The following is a 19,915-nucleotide window of genomic DNA, read 5'->3' as shown; positions in this document are numbered from 1 at the left end:
CAGGGCTGAGCTCTCCATGGGACTGTGGCCTCAGGCAGATCCATTTTCCTTTCCTTGTCTCTTTTCCACTCATGTCCCAGGAGTGCAATTCAGGTATTAGTCAAGATAGGATTTTCAAAGATCTTTAAAATCTGCTGCCTGTCCTTACTTTATCAGTAGTAAGTTTATTATAAGGAAATTTCTCCTGAAGAATCAAACCTAACTTTCTCACTACATGGGACAAGAATTAGATTTCCCATTTTATACTAATGCCCAGTACTTGGAAGAAAAAGGTTTCCTGGTTCTTATTTGCTCTGATGTTGATTTGGTTATCCACTAGTAGAAAGGAACAAACAGGCTGTCTACCTACTGTACTGCAGTAACTTATTTTACACCCCAGATATTTATGTCTATTTATTTATAAAAATCTGATGATACTCACTGCACTGGAAATATTTAGACCTGACAAAGCAAGGCAATGACATTCAATATTTATCTATAAGAAATATCTCTAATAATCTGGGCCATTGATAAGACCTATGAATCTCTCCTGTAAACTGTTCCAAAACAAAAGAATACTGTAATTCTGTGCTTTATGAATGCATTTCCTTTCTGTTTCCTTCTCTCCAGAAAGTAGTGCACCAACAAACATTTCATGGCACTGAACATCTCCCTGTTCCTCAGGGTGTAGATCATGGGGGTGATAAGGGGAAAAACCATGGTGTGGAACACAGCCACTACCTTGCCCAGAGGCAACGTGTAGAAAGGCCAGCAGTAAATATATATATATAGCTAGTACAAGCATAACAAAGACAATAATGATGTGGGTAGCGCAGGTAGTTGCTGCTTTGCTCTCCCCTCTGGAGATCGAGTGTTTTCAGGCAGATTAGTAGGACATTGTAGCAAATCAGCAGAAAAATGAAACATATAAAGATGACTAGGTCATTGTTGACAAACATAATAAACTCCAATATGTAAGTGTTGGTACATTCTAACTTAATCGCTTGTGTAACATCACAAAAGAAATTGTTGAGTTCATTTGGGCCACAGAAGGGAAGATGAACAACAAATACAACCTGGATGAATTTGTGAATCCAACAGCCCATGCTGTCCCCACCAAGACCCAAAAGAGTGTTTTCCTCATTAAGGTTGCGTAATGAAGATAGCCACAAATAGAATAGCAATGGAACAGGCTAAGGTCTCACTGGTTAGGAGAGAAGTTTGCAGAAAAACATCTGGGGGCATCCAAGTGGACAAAGTGAATATGAATGAGCAAAATGCCTTTGCAGAAAAGGGCAGCTGTATCCTGGGCCATGCTGGCAGCAGTGATGCCACCATGACAAGTGAAGGGATTCTTTCCTTTGATTCAATACTTCTGAGATCTCATCTGAAGCATGGTGTGCTGTTTTTCTGCTCCCTAGAACAAAGAAGATACTCCTATACTTGAGTGAGTCCAGAGGAAGGCCATAAAGATGGTGAGGAGCTGGTGCACAAAATGCACAAGGGAAGACTGAGAAAGGTGTGTTTTGCGGGTTTGAAAGGAAAAGGGTCAGGGAGATTTTATCACAGAATCACAGAATATGCTGAGTTGGAAGGGACCCACAAGAACTATTGATTGAGTCCAGCTCCTGGCCATGCACAGGACCATCCTGAAGAGTTGGACCATGTGTCTGAGAGTATCATCTAAATGCTTCTTGAGCTCTCTCAGGCTTTGGGCTGTGACCACTGCCCTGAGGAGCCTATTCCAGCATCCAACCACCCTCTGGGTGAAGAACCTCTTTCTGGTATCCAATCTAAACTTTCCCTGACACAACTTCAGGCCATTCCCTAGGCTCCCGTTACTAGTCCTCACAGAGAAGAGATCAGTGTCTAGCCCTCCTCTTCCCCTCCCGAGGAAGCTGTAACTGCAATGACATCTCCCCTCAGTCTCCTCTTCTCCAGCTGAACAGACCAAGTGCCCTCAGCTGCTCCTCACATGGCTTCCCCTCAAGGCCCTTCCCCATCCTCGATGCCCTCCTTTGGATGCTGTCAAATGGCTTGATGTCTTTTTTTTATTGTGGTGCCCAAAACTGCCCCAATATTGCAGGTGAGGCCATCCCAGGTCAGAGCAGAGTGGGACAATCCCCTCCCTGGACCAGCCAGTGATACCTGGCCTGATGCCCCCCAGGACACACGGTTGGCCCTCCTGGCTGCCAGAGCACTCTTGGCTCGTATTGAACTTGCCATCAACCAGGACCCTCAGGTCCCTTTCTGCAGCACTGCTTTCTCATTCCCCAGTCTCTCTGTGCATCCTGGCTTGCCCCATCCCTGCTGCAGAATCGATCACTTGCTGTTGAACATCATACGGTTTGTGAAGTCCTCAAGTGAAGTCCCAGCCCTCTAATTTGCCAAGATCTCTCTGCAGGGCCTTTCTGCCTTAGAGGGAGTCAACAGCTCCTTCCAATTTTGTATCATCTGCAAACTTACTTAGTATCCCTTCCAGTCCTGCATCCAAGTTTATGAAGGTGTTTGTGCTGGTTTAAAGGTAAACTGGCAAGGGAAATGAACTCAACTCAAAAGAGATTATGTCAGAATAACAATTTAATAAAAATAATACAATAAATACAATTATACAGATGAACAATTGGTTTTAACCCACAAACCCCCCAGCACCCTGGGGCACGAACGGAGCGGTGTTCGTTGGGCCCCCCTGAGTCCAAAGTAAAAGGAGAGGGAAAAACCTGTTGGTGAGAGTGCTGGTCACAGTCCGGTCGAGGGTGGTGACCGCAGTCTGGTCGATAGCGGTGATCACAGTCCGGTCGAGAGTGGTGGTTGCAGTCTGGTCGAGGTTCTGGTCCTCCTTTGGATCCGACGAATGGTACCAGAAGTCCCAAGACCCCAATATTATATGCACTCAAGTTCAGGCAGGAATGCCCAGTACTTCCCCCAGGGTGGGGAGTTCCACAATGGGTGAGATATTTTTGGAATCCTTGGTGGCCCGTTAGCAGACATGACCCCTCCGGCTGGGTGTGGAGGTGCTAATGACTCCCTGGAGGGGAGTTAACATCACCCATAACTATAGCCTGAGGAGTCAGGTGTGCTCTGGGCAGCTGCTGCAAATGGTCTATTGTTAACAGTTTCTGGGAAATTACATGGAGGGTGTAGAATACACAGTGGATGTTACACCCACACAGTGATGAACTGGTCCTAGCTGTTCTAACGAGGACAGTGTTGAACAGCACTGGGCCTAAGATGGAGCCCTGTGGAACTCCACTATGGGTAGGTCACCAGGCTGATGTCACCCCGTTCACTATTACCCTCTGTGCTTCACCCATGAGCCAATTGCTTACTTATCATATGATGTGTTTATCCAGCTGTTGGCTGGACATTTTGCCCGGAAAGATCCTGTGAGAAACCGTATCAAAAGCTTTAGTGAAATCCAAAAAGATTACATCAGCTGGCTTCCCTTGGTCAACTAGCTGGGTTACCTTGTCCTAAAAGGTCAGAAGATTTGACAAGCATGACTCCATGCTGGCTGTGACTGATGACTGCATTGTCCTTCAGGTGTTTTTCAATACCTCCTAGCGTCCCAGTGTACAGGTTCCCAGAATCTGAAGGGATGCAATTTTATCTTTATTATCCTCTTCTTTATGGTGTAAACTCTACTAAATCACTTGAAATGATCCTTGACACAAATCTGTATCCTTGACACAACCTTTGTGTCTGTCTTACTGGGATCAAAATGAACTAGCAATTCCTGGTGCAAAACACCCTTGCATGCTTCTCCCATTTGAATGACTAATTCCACATCCACTGTCTTAGCTTAGCAAAGAAAAAGTGAAGAGTGAAGAGGTAAACTAGGATCCCATGAATCCTCCAAGTGAGTACATAGTAAAACCAGAAGGAAAAAAAAGGAAAAAAAGTTAAAGTTTTAGCCTCACTTTTAAAAATTTCATGTCTCAAATCAGCTTCCCTATGACCATCCATTTCCTTGACACTCAAGTAGTTTCTGTCATTCCACAGTCAACCTTTTTTTTTACACAAAAAGAGACATTGTTTTCTGTTTTCAGTTCAGAAGCCTAAGATATACATATGTTGGTATAAATTCATTGTTTTGACTTCAAAAACAAACATACAGCAATGAAGATGTCTAAGTGATAGGTTGCCTCTTTCTATGGCAGAAATCTGGTTTAGAACAGATAAACTGTGTATTTGAAGCAAAGAGAAACCTTACCCCTTCAAACTTTCAAATAAACTTTCTTCACAAAATAGAGTTGAAGAGCTCATCTGGGAAATCTCTTCATCAGAACTCACCAGAAGATTAATGTCTTAAATATTTGCATAGTACTTCTCATTAGGTCCATTGTCCCCTTCTCTGATAATTTCTTGCACTCATCATAGTGTGTTTTTAGAAAAGCTACACAGAAATGTTTTCACGATATTCAGAGAATATAGTGAATTTCATCTTATCACAGGTAAATACATCTGCGAAGCAAAGAACTATTTCTGTATTGATGGACAGGACATAGAGGATACAGTAGCAGGTGATTCACGTGAGCTGGATGCCAAACCTATCTTAAAATGATATAAGAAAGAATCTGAAGAGAAATAACCTTTTTTTTTAAAGGCTGAATTACCTGGAGGATTGACTCAAAGCTGGAAGGTAGAGATTAATTTTTGGGTAAGTGCTGGCAAATCATATTGTCCTTCCAGCAGTACACACAATATCAAAGCTACTACTACATTTAATATAATTCATAAACATATTACATATTTCTATTTTTGACTTTTAAAAGGCTTGTTTCACTTCTTTGTTCCTCAAGCTGTAAATCAAGGGGTTCATCATTGGAGACAACAGTGTGTAAGAAAGAGAAAACAATTTGCTACTGCTGCTTGAATAAGAAGCTTTGAGTCTCAAGTAGGTCACAGTGCCAGGTCCGTAAAACAGAGTGACCACGACTAGGTGAGAAAAGCAGGTAGAGAATGCTTTTCCCTTGCCCTTCACTGATGGTATCTTGAAGATGGTGTGGAGAATCTGGATATATGACACAACTATGAATAAGAAGAGGACTATGATGAAGAGGACAGCTATTACGTCGGTGGTGATTTCATTTTTACAGGTGGCCACGCAAGCCAACTTAAGCAGAGGCAGCAGGTCACAGAAGAAGTGATTGATCCCATTGGGACCACAGCATGGAAGGGTAAAGACGAAAGTTGTCTGCACTAAGGCCACCAAGACCCCGGTAAGCCAAGGCACAGCTGAAAGCAAGAAGCACGTGTTCCATCTCATCGTGGTCGTGTAGTGCAGAGGCTGGCATACGGCCACATAGCGGTCATAGGCCATGGCAGCCAGCAAACAGCATTCTGTCATCCCGAGGAGGGAGAAAGCATACATCTGTGTGGCACAGCCCCAAAAGATATGTTCTTCCTCTTTGTGAGAAAGTTCACAGCGTCTTGGGGATGGTGGATGTGGTATAGCTAACCTCCAGGAAGGAAAAGTTCTTCAGGAAAAAATACGTGGGAGAGTGAAGGGCAGCATCTACCATAGTGATTGTGATGATGACGATGTTTCCCACCAAAGTACTGAGGTACATGGACAGTAACAGACAAAAGAGAGAGCCTTGGATCTCTGGAATGCTGGAGAAGGGTAAAAATTGGAGATAGGTCACCACAATGTGATTACTGCTGTCCATGTCCCTCAGGTGTCTTTTAACTGCAGAAGTCATTGCATGTCCATTTTCTAGTTAATCTGAAGAAATACAAAATAGTAAATTGAATCTTTATATATGTTACTTTCTAATCGGACAAGACCCCAGAAAAGGAAGTGTTGTGTTTAGGTATTTTTAGTGCTAAGGACTGTTTAGTGGAGAAAAGCAAGGTGGTTTCCTTCACACAGCTTTTAATAAATAAGAACAGCTTTCCCAACCGAGTGTCCTTCACTTCTAGTCAATAAAAAGGAAGATACCTCTTTGTTATGATAGTAGAATACTTCACTCTTCCTGCCTTTTGGGATGAGGATTATACTGCACTGCCCCACTTTTTGAAGTGGACTTTTGTCCCATTATCCAGTAGAGATCTGCAACTATAAACCCTTTGCCAAGCAAAGAAGGTTGGTCATTAAAACCCAGAAATTATTGATTTGTTGACAGAATGGGTGCTTGGCAATGAGTCCCTCTTGCTATCATTCTGTGAGTGGGGTTCATTCCAGGAAAGAATTACCTACTGAACACAGATAATCCTGTATACTCTGCACAGTACCACACAAAACTACTCAATAATGTGGATTGCACCCCAGAAAATTGCATTTGTTCCAGGCATTCTTGAGGAGGAACAGCTTTTTTCAAGAATTAAACATTTCTTGTAATTGATCTTCTATTCCAATAAACCATTCACTTCATAGGCAGATAAGTCTCCCTTAAAGACAAGTCCTGTGTAGGTGGTAGAGAACAATAAGATGGGGAAGAAGAGACAGAAGAATGAATAAAATAAAGTAGCTCACCTGCCAATAGGAGAAGGCTGTGGTTAATATTTTTGGAAAAGCCACACTACAAACCTTAAATATTTCTATCTGTCTATGTCCCCACCGAAAAATAATCTTTTGGATATTGACTGTTAGCAATTGTAGGAGTCAGTTATTTTTCTCTCATTGTTTAGGTGTGACAGAGCCCTCTCTCTGCTTTTCCTGTTAGGTCCTGGAACAAACTAAAGAAAAACCTATGGAACACTTGCATATCTATTTTAATCTGTTATTTTTTTACCATTCATGGCATTAGGCCTGATCCTGCCTAAATTAAGGGATAAAAAATTGGTATGGAAACAAACCACATAGACCAAGCACAGGAAAAAAGCTTTAAAGGTTTTGCAGGAGGAAAGAACTTATGCATTGCTCATGTCTAACTCTGGCTTTATACTCTTTAATTAATGGTATGGGAAAGGTGTCCCCTGAGAGAACACATCATGCCAACTCAGATAGATCCTTCAGATTTCTCAGAAATTTTCCTCTCTGGATATTTCTGTCCTCTATGGATATTTCTGTCTTTATTTAGGTGAATCATGCTATGCTTCTCTTTAATTAAACAAAGATATAGCACTTTCTAGTTGTCACTTACTATGTCCAGAAGACACCTGCATCACATTAGGTGGTTCTTCCCTGAAAAATCACTTTCCCTTTGTTGCTTACAGAAGATGATTGTAATGCAGAGGTCACTCTATAATCAATGACTAAAGACAAGAGTGGACAAAGACAGTTCTAAGGCCAGGTGAAATAGGATCAGTTTGAATGAGATATCGACGCTGTCAGTGTGGATATCCGTCAGCAATTCCACTTTTAATCAAATATAAACCCCAGATTTCTCTAACTGGCTGAACTTTGGTCAAAAATTTCTGAACATTACGAGTGGAACTTTTCTGTACTCATTCAAATACACAACATCTATTAAAAAAAATCTAAGTTCATCACCTGGGCCCTGTTCTGATCAGGGGGCTGGGAAGGGGCCAGGAGGAACAGGGGGAGCTGTTCTCCATCATGCGATTTATCTGAAAAGCTACAGCACGAGTCAGAGTCAGACCTGGGGACAGTCAAATCTCGATGCAGATTTACTCTGATCCAAGTTTAACTGGAGCCTGTTTCAATGATAATGGCTGATTGAAATGACATCCTGCCAGTTAACAGGCTAAGTACACACTGCTTTACCTCTGACTATGGAAGATGGACATTGTCTCTTTGGCATTTAAAGGGACATTGTGCTGAGATAGCCAAGGCAGGGTTGCTAATGGATCTAAATAAGAAACCACATCATAAGACCACAACAAATGGCTAAATAAAAAAAAAAAATTTAATAAGATATAATAAAAATCAAGATGAGTAACGAACAAATCTTGTCCCTTACAGTCCTGGAAACCCTGCTCTCATGCAGAAGGGAATGAATTTTCCCACGGTGTGCTGCATAGATCCTGTCCATAGAGGTAGCTCTCCCATTTGATCATTCAATCTATTATATCATTCCATCATAATGAAACAACTTTATTCTTAAAGGCTGTTCTCATGAGAACTTGTTTCACTTCTGGACACAGGCCAGGCCACGCAGGGAGTGGTGTCACCAGTAAGAGTGGAAGCTGCCTGCTTACCATGAGCTGCTGAGTTTAACCTGTGGCCAAGAGATGAGCACAGCCCAGACCTGAGTGTCATCCTGGATGTTCAGCACAGCAAAGCTTAGGCCTTTTCAGGTGAACTGCTACATGCATCACTACTCCTAAACACACAATGGTCTCCTGCTCAGGGTCAATATAAGCTGAAGTGATTTTAAATGAAGATCATGGGTCTGTGGACAGAGAGCATGGCTGGAGACCATAGGGCAGGGTCGTTAAGGCCTTTTTGTGCACTCATGGTCTTCATATGTTGCTTTGCAATTTATCATCTCCCTGCAGATACCCACAAAGTTGTCATAAGGTGCAGGTCCTCTAGGTTTAGATGACAAAGTTGATGATAATTCTGTGTCTGCATTCTTGGTTTGGGGGTCTGAATATCTTTTATAGTCAATGGAGAAAAACAGGCACTTCTATGGCTTGTTTCGCCTGATTCTGATATACTGTAAAGATTAAGAGGATCTCTCTCCCCAGAGGCTATAAAGGTACTCTAGATGACTGACTCTGGCCAAGACCTTTACAAAGTTGACAGTTTTATTGAAGTGATTTGTGATCACTTGTAACGTGCAGCCTTCCATTCCTATCTCAGCAGGATTTACAGTCCCATATGAATGTGGACTGTACCTCTGCTTCACCTTCAAATTTTGTTGAGAAAGCATAAATATGACAAGCTTACGTGACTACTGTCTCACTAATTTGGTGATAATTATGAAGTAATAGTAATTGTTTCAAAGTCAAACTCTTGACTTTGAAAGTCAACTCTTGATGTTGCATGAGAACATCTAGGTTTATATAGAAGTGTATTCCAAATTATCTAAAACTGGAGAGACCAAAAAGAGTGTCTGTGAATCAACTAATATACATACACCATAGTTAGTAACCAACCTGTGAGTAACAACTATGCTTTATTGCTGTAATCAGCATTAGCAAGTCTCAGTGGACTTCATAAATATATATATATAGGATATAGTGCTGGGGAAAAACACCTCTCCTTATTCACTGCAGAATGCTCAGGGTAGAATGTTTTTCTGGAGACCTCATGATTTAGGACTTTTTTCTTCCTCTTTTCCACCACGCTCCCCACAAGGTAACTTCAGAATACATGACTGCCGTAAGCTGTGTATGCCACAAGTAAATCCTTGTGCATGCAAAGCCTGTCTCTTGTAAGGGCCCTTTAACCCTTTTCATGCTGTATAGCCTAGCCATGAGTACAGTCACAAGATGCTTTGGACCAATTGACCTTGCACGCATCCCCAGAGTAGATCACTTAAATAACAGTGAAATTATCTTTGTTATATTCAAATGTTGCTACTGATGCTGTTGGAACTTGAACTGATTAGTCCATAAAAAATATTTGCTTTTTTTTTCCCCCTTGTTCTGCAGGGTAAAAACTGTAGCTGAGCATTGAAGACACTAGTAAATACGCAAACTTTGAAGGCAGTGCTATGAAAAGAAGCCTCAGTCAAAAATAGAGACAAAAACATTTGCATAAGACCACTTAATCTCTTCAGAAGACCTTTTCAAAATCTTGATAATTTCTAAATTCTACTCATCCTTTTGCCTATTCAATCAGGCAGTGGTATTTGGATTGCCAATTTGCCTGTCTGTTTACTACGTCATCAACTACTGAGTGCAAAAACGAAGAGAGAATAGTTCTACGAGGTACCAGAGAGGGATGATTCTTGGGAACTTCAGTGAAGTGAGTGAATTCAGACTCCTGGGTTTTTCTGAAATCTCTCATTTGCATCCTTTGCTCTTTGTAGTTTTATTATCTCTTTATATTCTCACCTTGATGGCTAACACAGTGATAGCTTTGACAATGAACGGTGATAACACCCTTCATTCCCCCATGTATTTCTTCCTCACTCAGCTGTCCTGTTTGGATATCTGCTATTTGTCAGTCATAATACCAAATATTCTTGAGAATCTGATGGTGGGAACAATAGGTATCTCCAAGGCAAGATGTGCAACGCAAATGTTTTTCTTCCTTTTCTTTGGAGTTGCTGAATGTTTCCTCTTGGCTGCCATGTCACTGGACCGTTACGTGGCAATATGTTGCCCCTTGCATTACACCATTGTCATGAACAGTAGAGTCTGCAAAAGTCTGGTTGCTGGAACTTACATTTGTGGAACTGCTGTAGGCTTGGTACACACCATCATAACATTCAACTTACCCTTCTGTGGTTTTGCCATCAATCACTTTTTCTGTGAGATTCAACCCCTCTTGGACCTGCTTTGTGGTAACACTTTCCCAAGGGAAATTCAAGTCATTGTGGTGGCTGTCTTTGCTATTTTGTGTCCCTTCTTGTTGATCATTTATTCATATAGTCGCATAATTTCCACAATTCTTCTGATGTCATCAGCTGAAAGCCAGCAGAAAGCATTTTCTACTTGCTCCTCACATCTTTTAGTTGTGATTCTTTTTTATGGTACAGCAAGCTCCATGTATTTGCGGCCAAAATACACCTATTCTGCATCTGTTGATAAATTCCTCTCGCTTTCTTATTCTGTGGTGGCTCCTTTATTGAATCCTACTATTTATAGTTTGAGGAATGAGGAGGTGAAAAGAGCCCTGAGAAAAAAATGGAGAAATATTAATTTAGTGTGGAAATGCAACAGAATATTTGCATTGTTTCAGATGGTTGTAGTGGTATTTTTCACTGTAAATTCTTGTTCAGTAAAAGGAATTTCCAGATAATTCCCAAGAACACTTCAGCTTATGGGGAGGAAAGAAAGAGTGGAGATGTTGAACTGTAAGAAAGAGTGTTAGATGCTATGTTAGGATTTTGAAAGGAAACTTCTTCCACATACTGAAGAAATTCTTAAATAAATAAACTTTTTTTCTTTTCCTTGCTATCTGCAGAAAATTGTGTTTTACCTGTTTCTGACTTTTTGAACAAAAGAGTAATGTTCAGGATTCTGATTTTACTGAAAGAGCTGAGAACAATAAATTTTCATGAATTTACATTTATTTCCTAAAAATGTTTAGTAAATTTCTTTGGGAAAAGAAGACATAATTCAAGTTATAATACAGGGCCCAGGAAATTACTGAGCACTGGTTATGAGTTCTGAGACTGTTATCGGAAAAAAAAAGGTGTGCAAAATTGCATATCTGCCTCAAAGACCTTTCTTTAATTTTAGAGTCATTGTTATAAATATTTTATACCAAGTCTTGGCTAAATCTTTTTATATATGAAGAGCAGACTGTTTTGTATAGCATTTGTATCAAAACCCGTTATTTCATATATGGTTTTTACCTTTAATATTTCTATTATAGACTATTATGATATGTTATTAGGACATATTATTATATATTATATATTAACTAGAAAGCTTTGCACTCCATGACTGAAAAGGTAGGATTTGTGTGGCCTAATTTAAGGATATAAAGGTCACTCACTGAAGTCTGGGAGAATAAATCTAATATTTCATTGGAAATGGAGGCAAATAACTTCCTCCAGAAAGAAATATTTCTACATTTCATAAGTATCTCTTTTAGAAGATGAATGATCTTCTGCAACTATGAATTTGGAGACTATAGAGGTGAGATTCACTGGCTTAAGGATGAGCTTTCCATTTCTTCTCATATACCTTGAGTAATCAAAGGCATTTTTCAGATATGACTCAGGATCTATAGGAGACCCAAACCGTTCTGCAGTGATGATCAGAAGATAGCAAGGAAATTCTAAACTGTGTAAAATGTACCCAGGCAGTGTTTCTTATAAGCAATGGATTCTTATCATAAATTGAACCTGGAGTCCTGTTCAAATATGCCTAGTGAAGGTAAATGAATTCCACACTGAATACAAAATACCACAAATTAGAGAAGCCAAATGAACACAATTCATAACAGCAAGAAGAAAGGAAGCTGTCTTCCATATATTTGAAGAGAAGGCAAGTTAGTTGCCTCACCAAAACACCAAACAGCTCTCATAGTTGCTCCCATAGCTGCTGGAGGTCATTTGCAGGCACCAGATTCTTTTTTCCCCACATATTCCATTACTGTGTTGCCAAAAGTCCTGAGATGAATGGAAAGCAAAACTTACTACAGACTAAGAAATCCACCAGCTTGCTTCACCAGCGGCTTCTTTCTTTTAAAGGATACACTTCTACTATCCAGGCTTTAAATGATTTTGTGACCCTTTTTCAAGATGTGTATCTGGTGCTCCTCAGTCTTTGTTCTGTGAATGTTTTGTGAAGATTGCTTATGAAAGGCAAAATTTAAAAAAAAATAGAAGTATCTTAAAAGTGATGAAGTATTTGAAGCTGCTGAAGTTCCCCTTGAGATACTTGCAGTTCTTCATCCATACTCTTGGGTCACTTAAAAAAGATTCTTCTGTAGCTCTCCAGTTCATCCAAGGGCGTGATATTTGCAATTATAGACAGATTTCTCAGTGTCTAATTTTTTTTATAATGGAGAGGGTGGACTGTTGTTTTAATTGTATCTTTACTTTCACTATACCAAAGGTAAATAGGAGTGATTTAGTGGTAGTCATTAAAGGTTGGATAGATAGAGATTTTAAAATAAATTTAGAAATTCTGTTCTTCAGGAACAATTGATTTAATCTTGGACTTATAGTCTATGAATGATGGTTCAATATCTATCAAGTGATTATAAGCATGGATTCCTAATAGATTAGATATGACATTTCTGGGAGTTACAATCATTATAAAAGGCTCATATTGTTTTGGAATGGCATTTGTAGAGCAGATGCAGTATCTGGACATGTAAAATTACACTGAACATTTTTATTTAGTCATTAGAATATCCAAATATCTACACTTCAAGTTGGTGTCTAAGCTGTCACTATGGACTATAGATGCCAGATACACTTTTGCAGTAGATTTGGTCACCAGGTTCCACTCATGGATTGATTCATTTTGACTCTGTTGGGAATTCAGGCATCCAGCGGGCTTGTACACACCTGCAAATAGACGTCTGTATCTGAAGTCAGGTTACATTCCAAATGATTAGTGTTTATGTGCCCAAAACATCATGAGATAAAGACAAACCACACCCATAAAGCTTGAGATCTCCTTCTCCAGGCTTGACTTGATAGCCTGAAGGGACATTTCTATTAATATGCATCCTAGGAAGTTCTTCCTCATTTTCAGGTGGAATATTCACATTCAGGTGGATTCAATGCATCAGTTTCTGCCTGTTACTCCTTGTCCTATTGCAGGGCACCACTGAGCAGAGCCTGGTCCATCCTCTGACACCCTCCCTGAAGATACTTATATACATTGAGGAGATCCCCTCTCAGTCTTCTTGAGGCTGACCAGACCCAACTCCCTCAGCCGTAGAGAGATGCTCCGGTCCCTTCATCATCTTTGAAGCCCTCCACCGGACAATGACATGATTTGTCATCACATGTATCAGGTATGTTACTCCTATGAAGAAATATGTTTGAAACTGTAGACCTCTTAGACTTCTAGGGGTTTAATTGTTAAAGAAAATCTATGGAACTCACAGTTTCCATATAGCAGTGGACCTTACACTTGGTTTTTTGGTGCTTTTTTTAGACTTTTTTAGACCCTATGGTAAGGTAAAGAGATAGAAGGGTATTCATGGACTTGCTTCCTAGTATCAGTACTCCAATTATTCTTATTAAAATATGGGATTTCAGGAGAAAAAGAGTCATGTAAGTAGCTTTAGAAATGCAAGATTTAGACAACTGAAACAATCGTCCTAGACTTCTTAAACAGTCAGTGGAGAGCAATAGGCAATTTTAGAGCAATTGAATTAGAGCGATAGTTTATTGAATTGTTTCAGATGTTTAGTCTGATTAGATTTTTTAGGATGTTGAATTGCACAGTAGTTGTACTTCTTCCCCCCAGTAATTGTAAAGGCCGTCCAGCATGAGTAGTTCAGATGGCCATTTCTACATTATTCCTGTTCCTCTTCTGTTCCTCCTGCCTCACAGTGTAGTCTGTTAATCTCTTTCCACAGCTCCTTCATCTGATTACTCAACACATCAATTCAAACACACATCCTTCACACAAAGGGGGTCCCTGGTGGTCTAGTGGTCAGGATGAGGCGTTCTCAGCGCCATGGCCCGGGTTCGATTCCCGGTCAGGGAACGCCTCCGGACAGATGGAGCTCGTCAGCCCTGTAAGGCCATCCATCTAAGAGAAGGTCACTCTAAACAAACCTACGTCCTGGGGACCTCGCTGCCACCGTCCAAGCTTCGCTCGGCCTCGGCAGATGAACCTCAGGATTAAAGGGTGGGCTCAGTTCAGCGCACGCTGTGTCTCACCTAAAAAATCCACTGCGCAGGCTCGAAGGGGAATGACCTTTCCCTTCACACAAAGGTAACATCAGTCCCAGCCTCAGTGAGAAACACCAGGCACACCTTACAGCCAGGGACCTGGATGCTTCTTCCTCAAGAATTCTGGGTAAAGGCCTCTGATGAGGCAACCAATGACGGTTGCCAGAAAGGGTGTCACTAGTTTCTCTAATCTGTTAATTCATGTGCTCTGAATCCTGTACTTGTAGATACTTCCCCCACAGAAATCCCAGCTGATTAAATTTCTTTCTTGCACCATGCACATTTACAAAATACTGCAACTTCAGCTTAATCAAAATAAATTTTCAACCATGAATCTTCCTACAGACGTATGCATTGAACAGGAGGAAAAGGGTTCCTTTCATATAAAGAAACCCCCAGCTAATCCTACAAACTAAAACTCTGTTTAACTTAGAAACAACTCATAAGCATTATTCTGGGACCAATCTTTAGCTGGTAAAACTACTACAAACATTTGTAGTGTTACTGCACACAATAAGATTTTTAATGTGTCAAGGCCCCATTGACTCTTACTGGACCTGTCCTGACACGAAAGACAGTGCTATGAAGAAACTTACACATTTTTAAGGACTTTGAAATTCAAAATCTTCATAAGATACTGAAAAAATTATGGAGAAGGCTTTTCTGGGAGTTATTAAAAAACACCTGAAGGTAATCAGTCACAGTCAGCAAAGATTCATGTGGGGAAAGTCCCACTTGTCAAACTTAATGTTCCTTCACAACAAGGTAACCCATCTAGTTGATGAAGGGAAACCGGCTGATGTAATCTTTTTGCATTTCGCCAAAGCTTTTGACACTGCCTCTCACAGGATCCTTCAGGACAAACTGTCCAGACCACAGCTGGATAAACATATCATGTGATGTGTGAGCAATTGGCTCATGAGTCAGGCACAAAGAGTAAATGGGGTTATAACAGGCTGGCGACTGGTCATAAGTGGGGTTCTGCAGGATTCCATTTTAGGTCCAGTGCTCTTCAACATCTTCATAAACAACTTGGACATAGGAGTCAAAAGGATTCTAAGTAGGTTTGCAGATGATACTAAATTGGGAGGAGCTGTTGACTCTCTCCCCAGAAGGCAGAGAGGCCCTGCAGAGAGACCTGGACAAAACAGAGGAGCAATCACCAACCATGTGGAGTTCAACAGGGCACCAATTCTACACCTGGGATGGGTTAGGGTTAGGATTAGGGTTAGAGTTAGGATCAGGATGTACGGACAGGCTGGGGAACGAGGTGTTGGAAAGCAGCACAGTGGAAAGGGAGGTCCCGGCTAATGGCAAGTTGAATATGAGTCAGCAGTGCCCTGGCAGCCAGGAGGCCCAACTGTGTCCAGGGGGCATCAGGCCATGCACTGCTGGATGGTCAAGGGAGGGGATTGTCCCGCTCTGCTCTGCATTGGGGTGGTCTCACCTGGAGTATTGGAGCAGTTTTGGGTGCCACAATATAAGAAGGATCTAAAGCTATTGGAGACACGGCAAAGGAGGGACATGAGAATGGTGACACACGTAGAGGGGAATCCATATGAGGAATGACTGAGGTCACTTGGTCTTTTCAGCCTGGAAGAAACTCAGGGAAGATCTCATTGTGGTCTGCAGCTTCTTCGTGAGGGGCACTGGAGGAGCAGCACTAAATTCTTCTCTCTGGTGACCAGTGACAGAACCGAGGGAATGGTGTGAAGCTGTGTCAGGGGAGGTTTAGGTTGGATATTAAAAAAAGATTCTTCGTCCAGAGGGTGGTTGAGCACTGGAACATGCTCCCCAGGGCAGTGGTCAAAGCACCAAGGCTGTCTGAGCTCAAGAGTTGTTTGAACAACACTCAGACACATGGTATGATTCTTGAGGCTATCCTGTGCAGGGCCAGGAGTTGTACTCGACGATCCTTGTGAATGACTTCAAACTCAGGATATTCTGTGATTGTATGACCTTGAAGACCCTCCTTTGCAAATGCCTTTCTGACAGCCTATTTGCCGAAGTCCTCGCAGAACTGTCTTTCTCTGTCATCAGAGAGACATGTGAGTCAGCCCTGGAAATAACAGGTCTTACAGCAAATATGCTCTGAAACAAGACAATTATTGTTGTGCTAATAAGCAGACTATTTTGACCTCTAATTGGGACAGATCAGTAACTAATTGTAGCATGTCAGTGTTCAGTCATTGAGATTAAAAATAGCTTGAATTTGCCTCTGTCTTTCAGTTTCTCCAGTTTTTCCCCTGTGGCCTTGCTCACATCCCTTGCTTCCCTCTTCTCAAGACAATGAAGTTTCTTTCTAAGATGCTGAATGCATATATCCCAAGGCACTAGAGTTTCAACAAGTTTTAAGTAGGCCTTTGTGTTTAGCTGAGTCCCTCCCAAGGGAGGCACTGGGCTGTAGAGGATTGAGGAGAGGAGCAGTGAGCAGCTAGGAAAGTTCTTAATCTCAAGAGTGAGTCTAGTCCCAGAAGTCCTTGTTAGCTCCAGTTACTTGCTCTTAGCTTTTTACCAGAGACAAACATTTCATTGTCTGAGGGAATGGCAAGATCACGTCAATACAAATCTAGATGAAACTGAGAACCCTTCTCTCTCTGGTGCTACACCCTTGTAACATCAGAGGTGGAGAGAGTTAGGATTTTTCAAAAACTTCAGAACAGCTCCAAGTGCTGTCATGACGTTGGATTGGGTTCATGGGGCCAACAGGCAGCTGCATTATTACTGGCTGGTGTAAGTTCTTTAACCAAAGCTATCACATTCCTATTGAATCAGGCTCAAAAGTTCGAAAACACATGCTCCAGTGTAAACTGGAAATACCTCTACTAGAAGAAGCAGGGGAGAATGTCCTCCTGTATCTCCCATGTAAAACAGCAATGAGTGTCCTGGAAACCCTCCAACTAAACCTCCTCTTTCTCACCATAAAGAGGTAGATTAAAAATTATTCCTCTCCTATCAATGTGCTGATTCTCTTTCTTAAACCAGAATGTGAACATAAGGAGAGTGATTTTTTTTTTATTGCTGAGCAGTGCTTACACAGAGCAAAGGCCTTTTCTGCTCCTTGTACCACTCTGCTGGCAAGGGAAGCTGGAAGGAAATACAGCTGGGACAGCTGATCCCAGCTGACCCAAGGAATATTCCAAAGTATTGGAAAAGAGAGGACTTAGTCATTCCCAGACCCTAAAACTGCTGGGAAGAGGGGGGTTTGGGCACTCCCAGACATTAAAACTTTGGGAATGGGGGGGTATGAGTCATCTCAGACCCTCAAAATTCTGGGCCCCCCCGAACCCCCCAGCCCCGGGGCTGCCGCGGGGGCCCCCAACGGCCCTCAGCCAATCCCAAAGCGCCCACGCCGCCCGCGCCCAATCCCAGCGCGCCGCGCTGATGACTCATCAGTCGCCGGGAAGACGCCTCGAAAAAAGGGCCCCAACTGCGCCCTCAGCCAAGCCCAGCGCGCCCCAAACCCCCCAACACGGCGCCGCCCGGCTGGTTTGGGGCTGTCAGCAGCTGTCCGGCGCTGGGCATGGAGCGTGTGCGGGGAGCTGGGGCCGTGCTGGCGGTGCTGGTGGTGCTGGGAGCCCCCCCGGCTGCGGGCGAGGAGCTGTCGGGTGAGCGGGGGGGGCGGGAATGAGGAGAGGGTGTGAAAGGGGGGGAAAGAGGGGAGAAAAGAGGGTGTGGGAGCCCCAGAAGTGAGTGGGAGGGGGTTTGGAAGTGCCGGACTGAGTGGAAAGGGGGTTGGAGCCCCAAAGTGAGGGTGGGGGGTTCTGGGGATTGGGGGGACGGTGGGAAAGGGAGGGGGGGAAAGGGGTGGTGGGAGAGCAGGCAGGGGGGTGCCATGGGGGTCCCTCGGTGTTCCTTGAGCCCTGGTGGGGGGTTCAGTTCCTGGGGCTCTGGAGGGGGTTGTATCCGCATTGTGGGGGTCCCCAACCCCCCTGTCCATCCCCGGGGGACTGATGAGGGGGTTCCCCTCACTCAAGAGCCGGTGCTGGGGCGTCCGTGGGACGGAGTGGGTTGGGAAAGGGGGGTCCGGGGTCGGGGTGGCCCCCTGAGCTCCCAACGTGCTGTGGGGGGCTGAGGGATGATGGGTGGGGACGGGGCACCCCCTGTCCTGTGTCCTGCACACCCAGGGGTGTTCCAGCACATGGCAAAGTGCGAGTGTTACTTCATCAACGGCACCGAGCAGGTGAGGTTTGTGCAGAGGTTCGTCTACAACCGGAAGCAGTTCATGCACTTTGACAGCGATGTGGGGGTCTTTGTGGGGGACACCCCGTATGGGGAGATCCTGGCCAGGTACGGGAACCGGAACCAAGGATGGATGGAGTACATACGGGCTAGGGTGGACAGGCACTGCCGGCACAACTACAAGCTGTTCAGCTCGTTCAGCGTGGAGAGGAGAGGTGAGCGTTGGACAGAGCGGGTCCCCTCGGCCCCTGCCTAGAGCCCTTCAAACTCTCCCTGAGAATCACCCCAGACCCCTCAGCACTCCCTGTGCCCGTCCTGTGGCATTTTGCCCCCTCCCAGTCCATCCCAGTCCATCCCAGTCTCTCCCAGTGCCCCCCCCGTCTCTACCCCGATGGGGCCACCGTGCTCACGCCTCTCAGCCAATCCCAGCGCGTCTCTCTGATGACGCTCCAGTTGCCAGGCAGACCCAAACCAAAGACTTCCCTCACCACGACTCAGCCTCCCAGTCCCGATCGCTTCCTTCCCAGTCCAGACGAGACATTCCCAGTCCCTCTCAATCCACTCCCAGACATTCTCAGTCCATTCCCAGTCGTTCTCACTTCACTCCCACATCTCCCAACTCTCTCCCCAGTGCCCCCCAGCCCATGCCCTTCTCCCCCCTCTATTCCCAGTCCCTCCCAGTACCATCCCAGTCCCTCCCAGTGCCATCCAAATCCCTACCAACGCCCTCCAAGCCCTCTGCCCTCCCTCCCAGTGCCCCCAGCTCAGCCCAGTGTCTCCCCCGTCCCTCCCAGTGCCCCCCAGCGTGTCCATCTCGCTGGTGCCGTCGAGCTCCCAGCCCGGCCCCGGCCGCCTGCTCTGCTCCGTGATGGATTTCTACCCTGCGCCGGTGCAGGTGAGGTGGTTCCAGGATGGGCAGGAGCTGCCGGAGCACGTGGTGGCCACCGACGTGATCCCCAACGGGGACTGGAGCTGCCAGGTGCTGGTGCTGCTGGAAATCCCCCCCCGGCGCGGGGTCACCTACAGCTGCCAGGTGGAGCACGTCAGCCTGGAGCACCCCCTCAGCCGGCACTGGGGTACGGCCCGGCCCCCCCAGCACCGGGGGCACACTGGCAGGGGGGCCGGGGGAGAAAGGGAGGAACTGGGAGCACCTGGGAGGGAGTTTGGTGGGTGCTGGGGCTGATAAGAGGGGGGTTGGAGGGTCCTAAAGGGGCTGGGAAGGGCTTGATGGGATCGCAAAAGGCTGGGAAGGGACTGGCAGGAGGTTTCAGGGAGTCCTGGGTGGGCTGGGGGAGAGCGGGCCGGGCTCTGTGGGGTCCCAGGTGGTGTGTGGGAGGAGGTTTTGGAGGTGCTGACCCCCC

At 44.2% G+C, this 19,915-nt stretch overlaps 3 protein-coding genes across 3 annotated transcripts; 2 read left to right on the top strand and 1 right to left on the bottom strand.

Moving 5' to 3' along the window:
- Positions 1-600: 600 nt before the first annotated feature.
- Positions 601-5,552, bottom strand: LOC113986450 (olfactory receptor 10A4-like; the record flags this gene model as incomplete). Its single annotated transcript, XM_039385272.1, is given in 4 exon segments — positions 601-771; positions 2,723-2,818; positions 4,757-5,405; positions 5,407-5,552. Coding segments are annotated over 4 exon segments (1,062 nt in total), but the record flags the coding sequence as incomplete, so codon positions are not given.
- Positions 5,553-9,778: 4,226 nt separating this feature from the next.
- LOC113986449 (olfactory receptor 10C1-like) lies at positions 9,779-10,801 on the top strand. The gene has a single exon (XM_027718176.2). The coding sequence runs from the start codon at positions 9,779-9,781 to the stop codon at positions 10,799-10,801; it is 1,023 nt and encodes a 340-aa protein (XP_027573977.2).
- Positions 10,802-17,895: 7,094 nt separating this feature from the next.
- Positions 17,896-19,674, top strand: LOC113986448 (class II histocompatibility antigen, B-L beta chain-like; the record flags this gene model as incomplete). Its single annotated transcript, XM_027718175.2, has 3 exons — positions 17,896-17,980; positions 18,500-18,769; positions 19,349-19,674. Coding segments are annotated over exons 1-3 (681 nt in total), but the record flags the coding sequence as incomplete, so codon positions are not given.
- Between the last annotated feature and the right edge of the window lie 241 nt (positions 19,675-19,915).

The sequence above is a fragment of the Pipra filicauda genome, unplaced genomic scaffold (genome assembly GCF_003945595.2).
Source record: "Pipra filicauda isolate LSUMZ 115617 unplaced genomic scaffold, ASM394559v2 scaffold1170_size24497_pilon, whole genome shotgun sequence".
In the NCBI taxonomy this organism is placed as follows: domain Eukaryota; kingdom Metazoa; phylum Chordata; class Aves; order Passeriformes; family Pipridae; genus Pipra; species Pipra filicauda.
Note: the sequence above shows the minus strand (reverse complement) of the source record. Positions and strands in the feature narration are given on the sequence as shown.

What these genes read in the sequence shown, in the direction of transcription:
- LOC113986449 (XM_027718176.2), top strand. Translation starts at nt 9,779, where the DNA reads ATGATTCTTGGGAACTTCAGTGAAGTGAGTGAATTCAGACTCCTGGGT.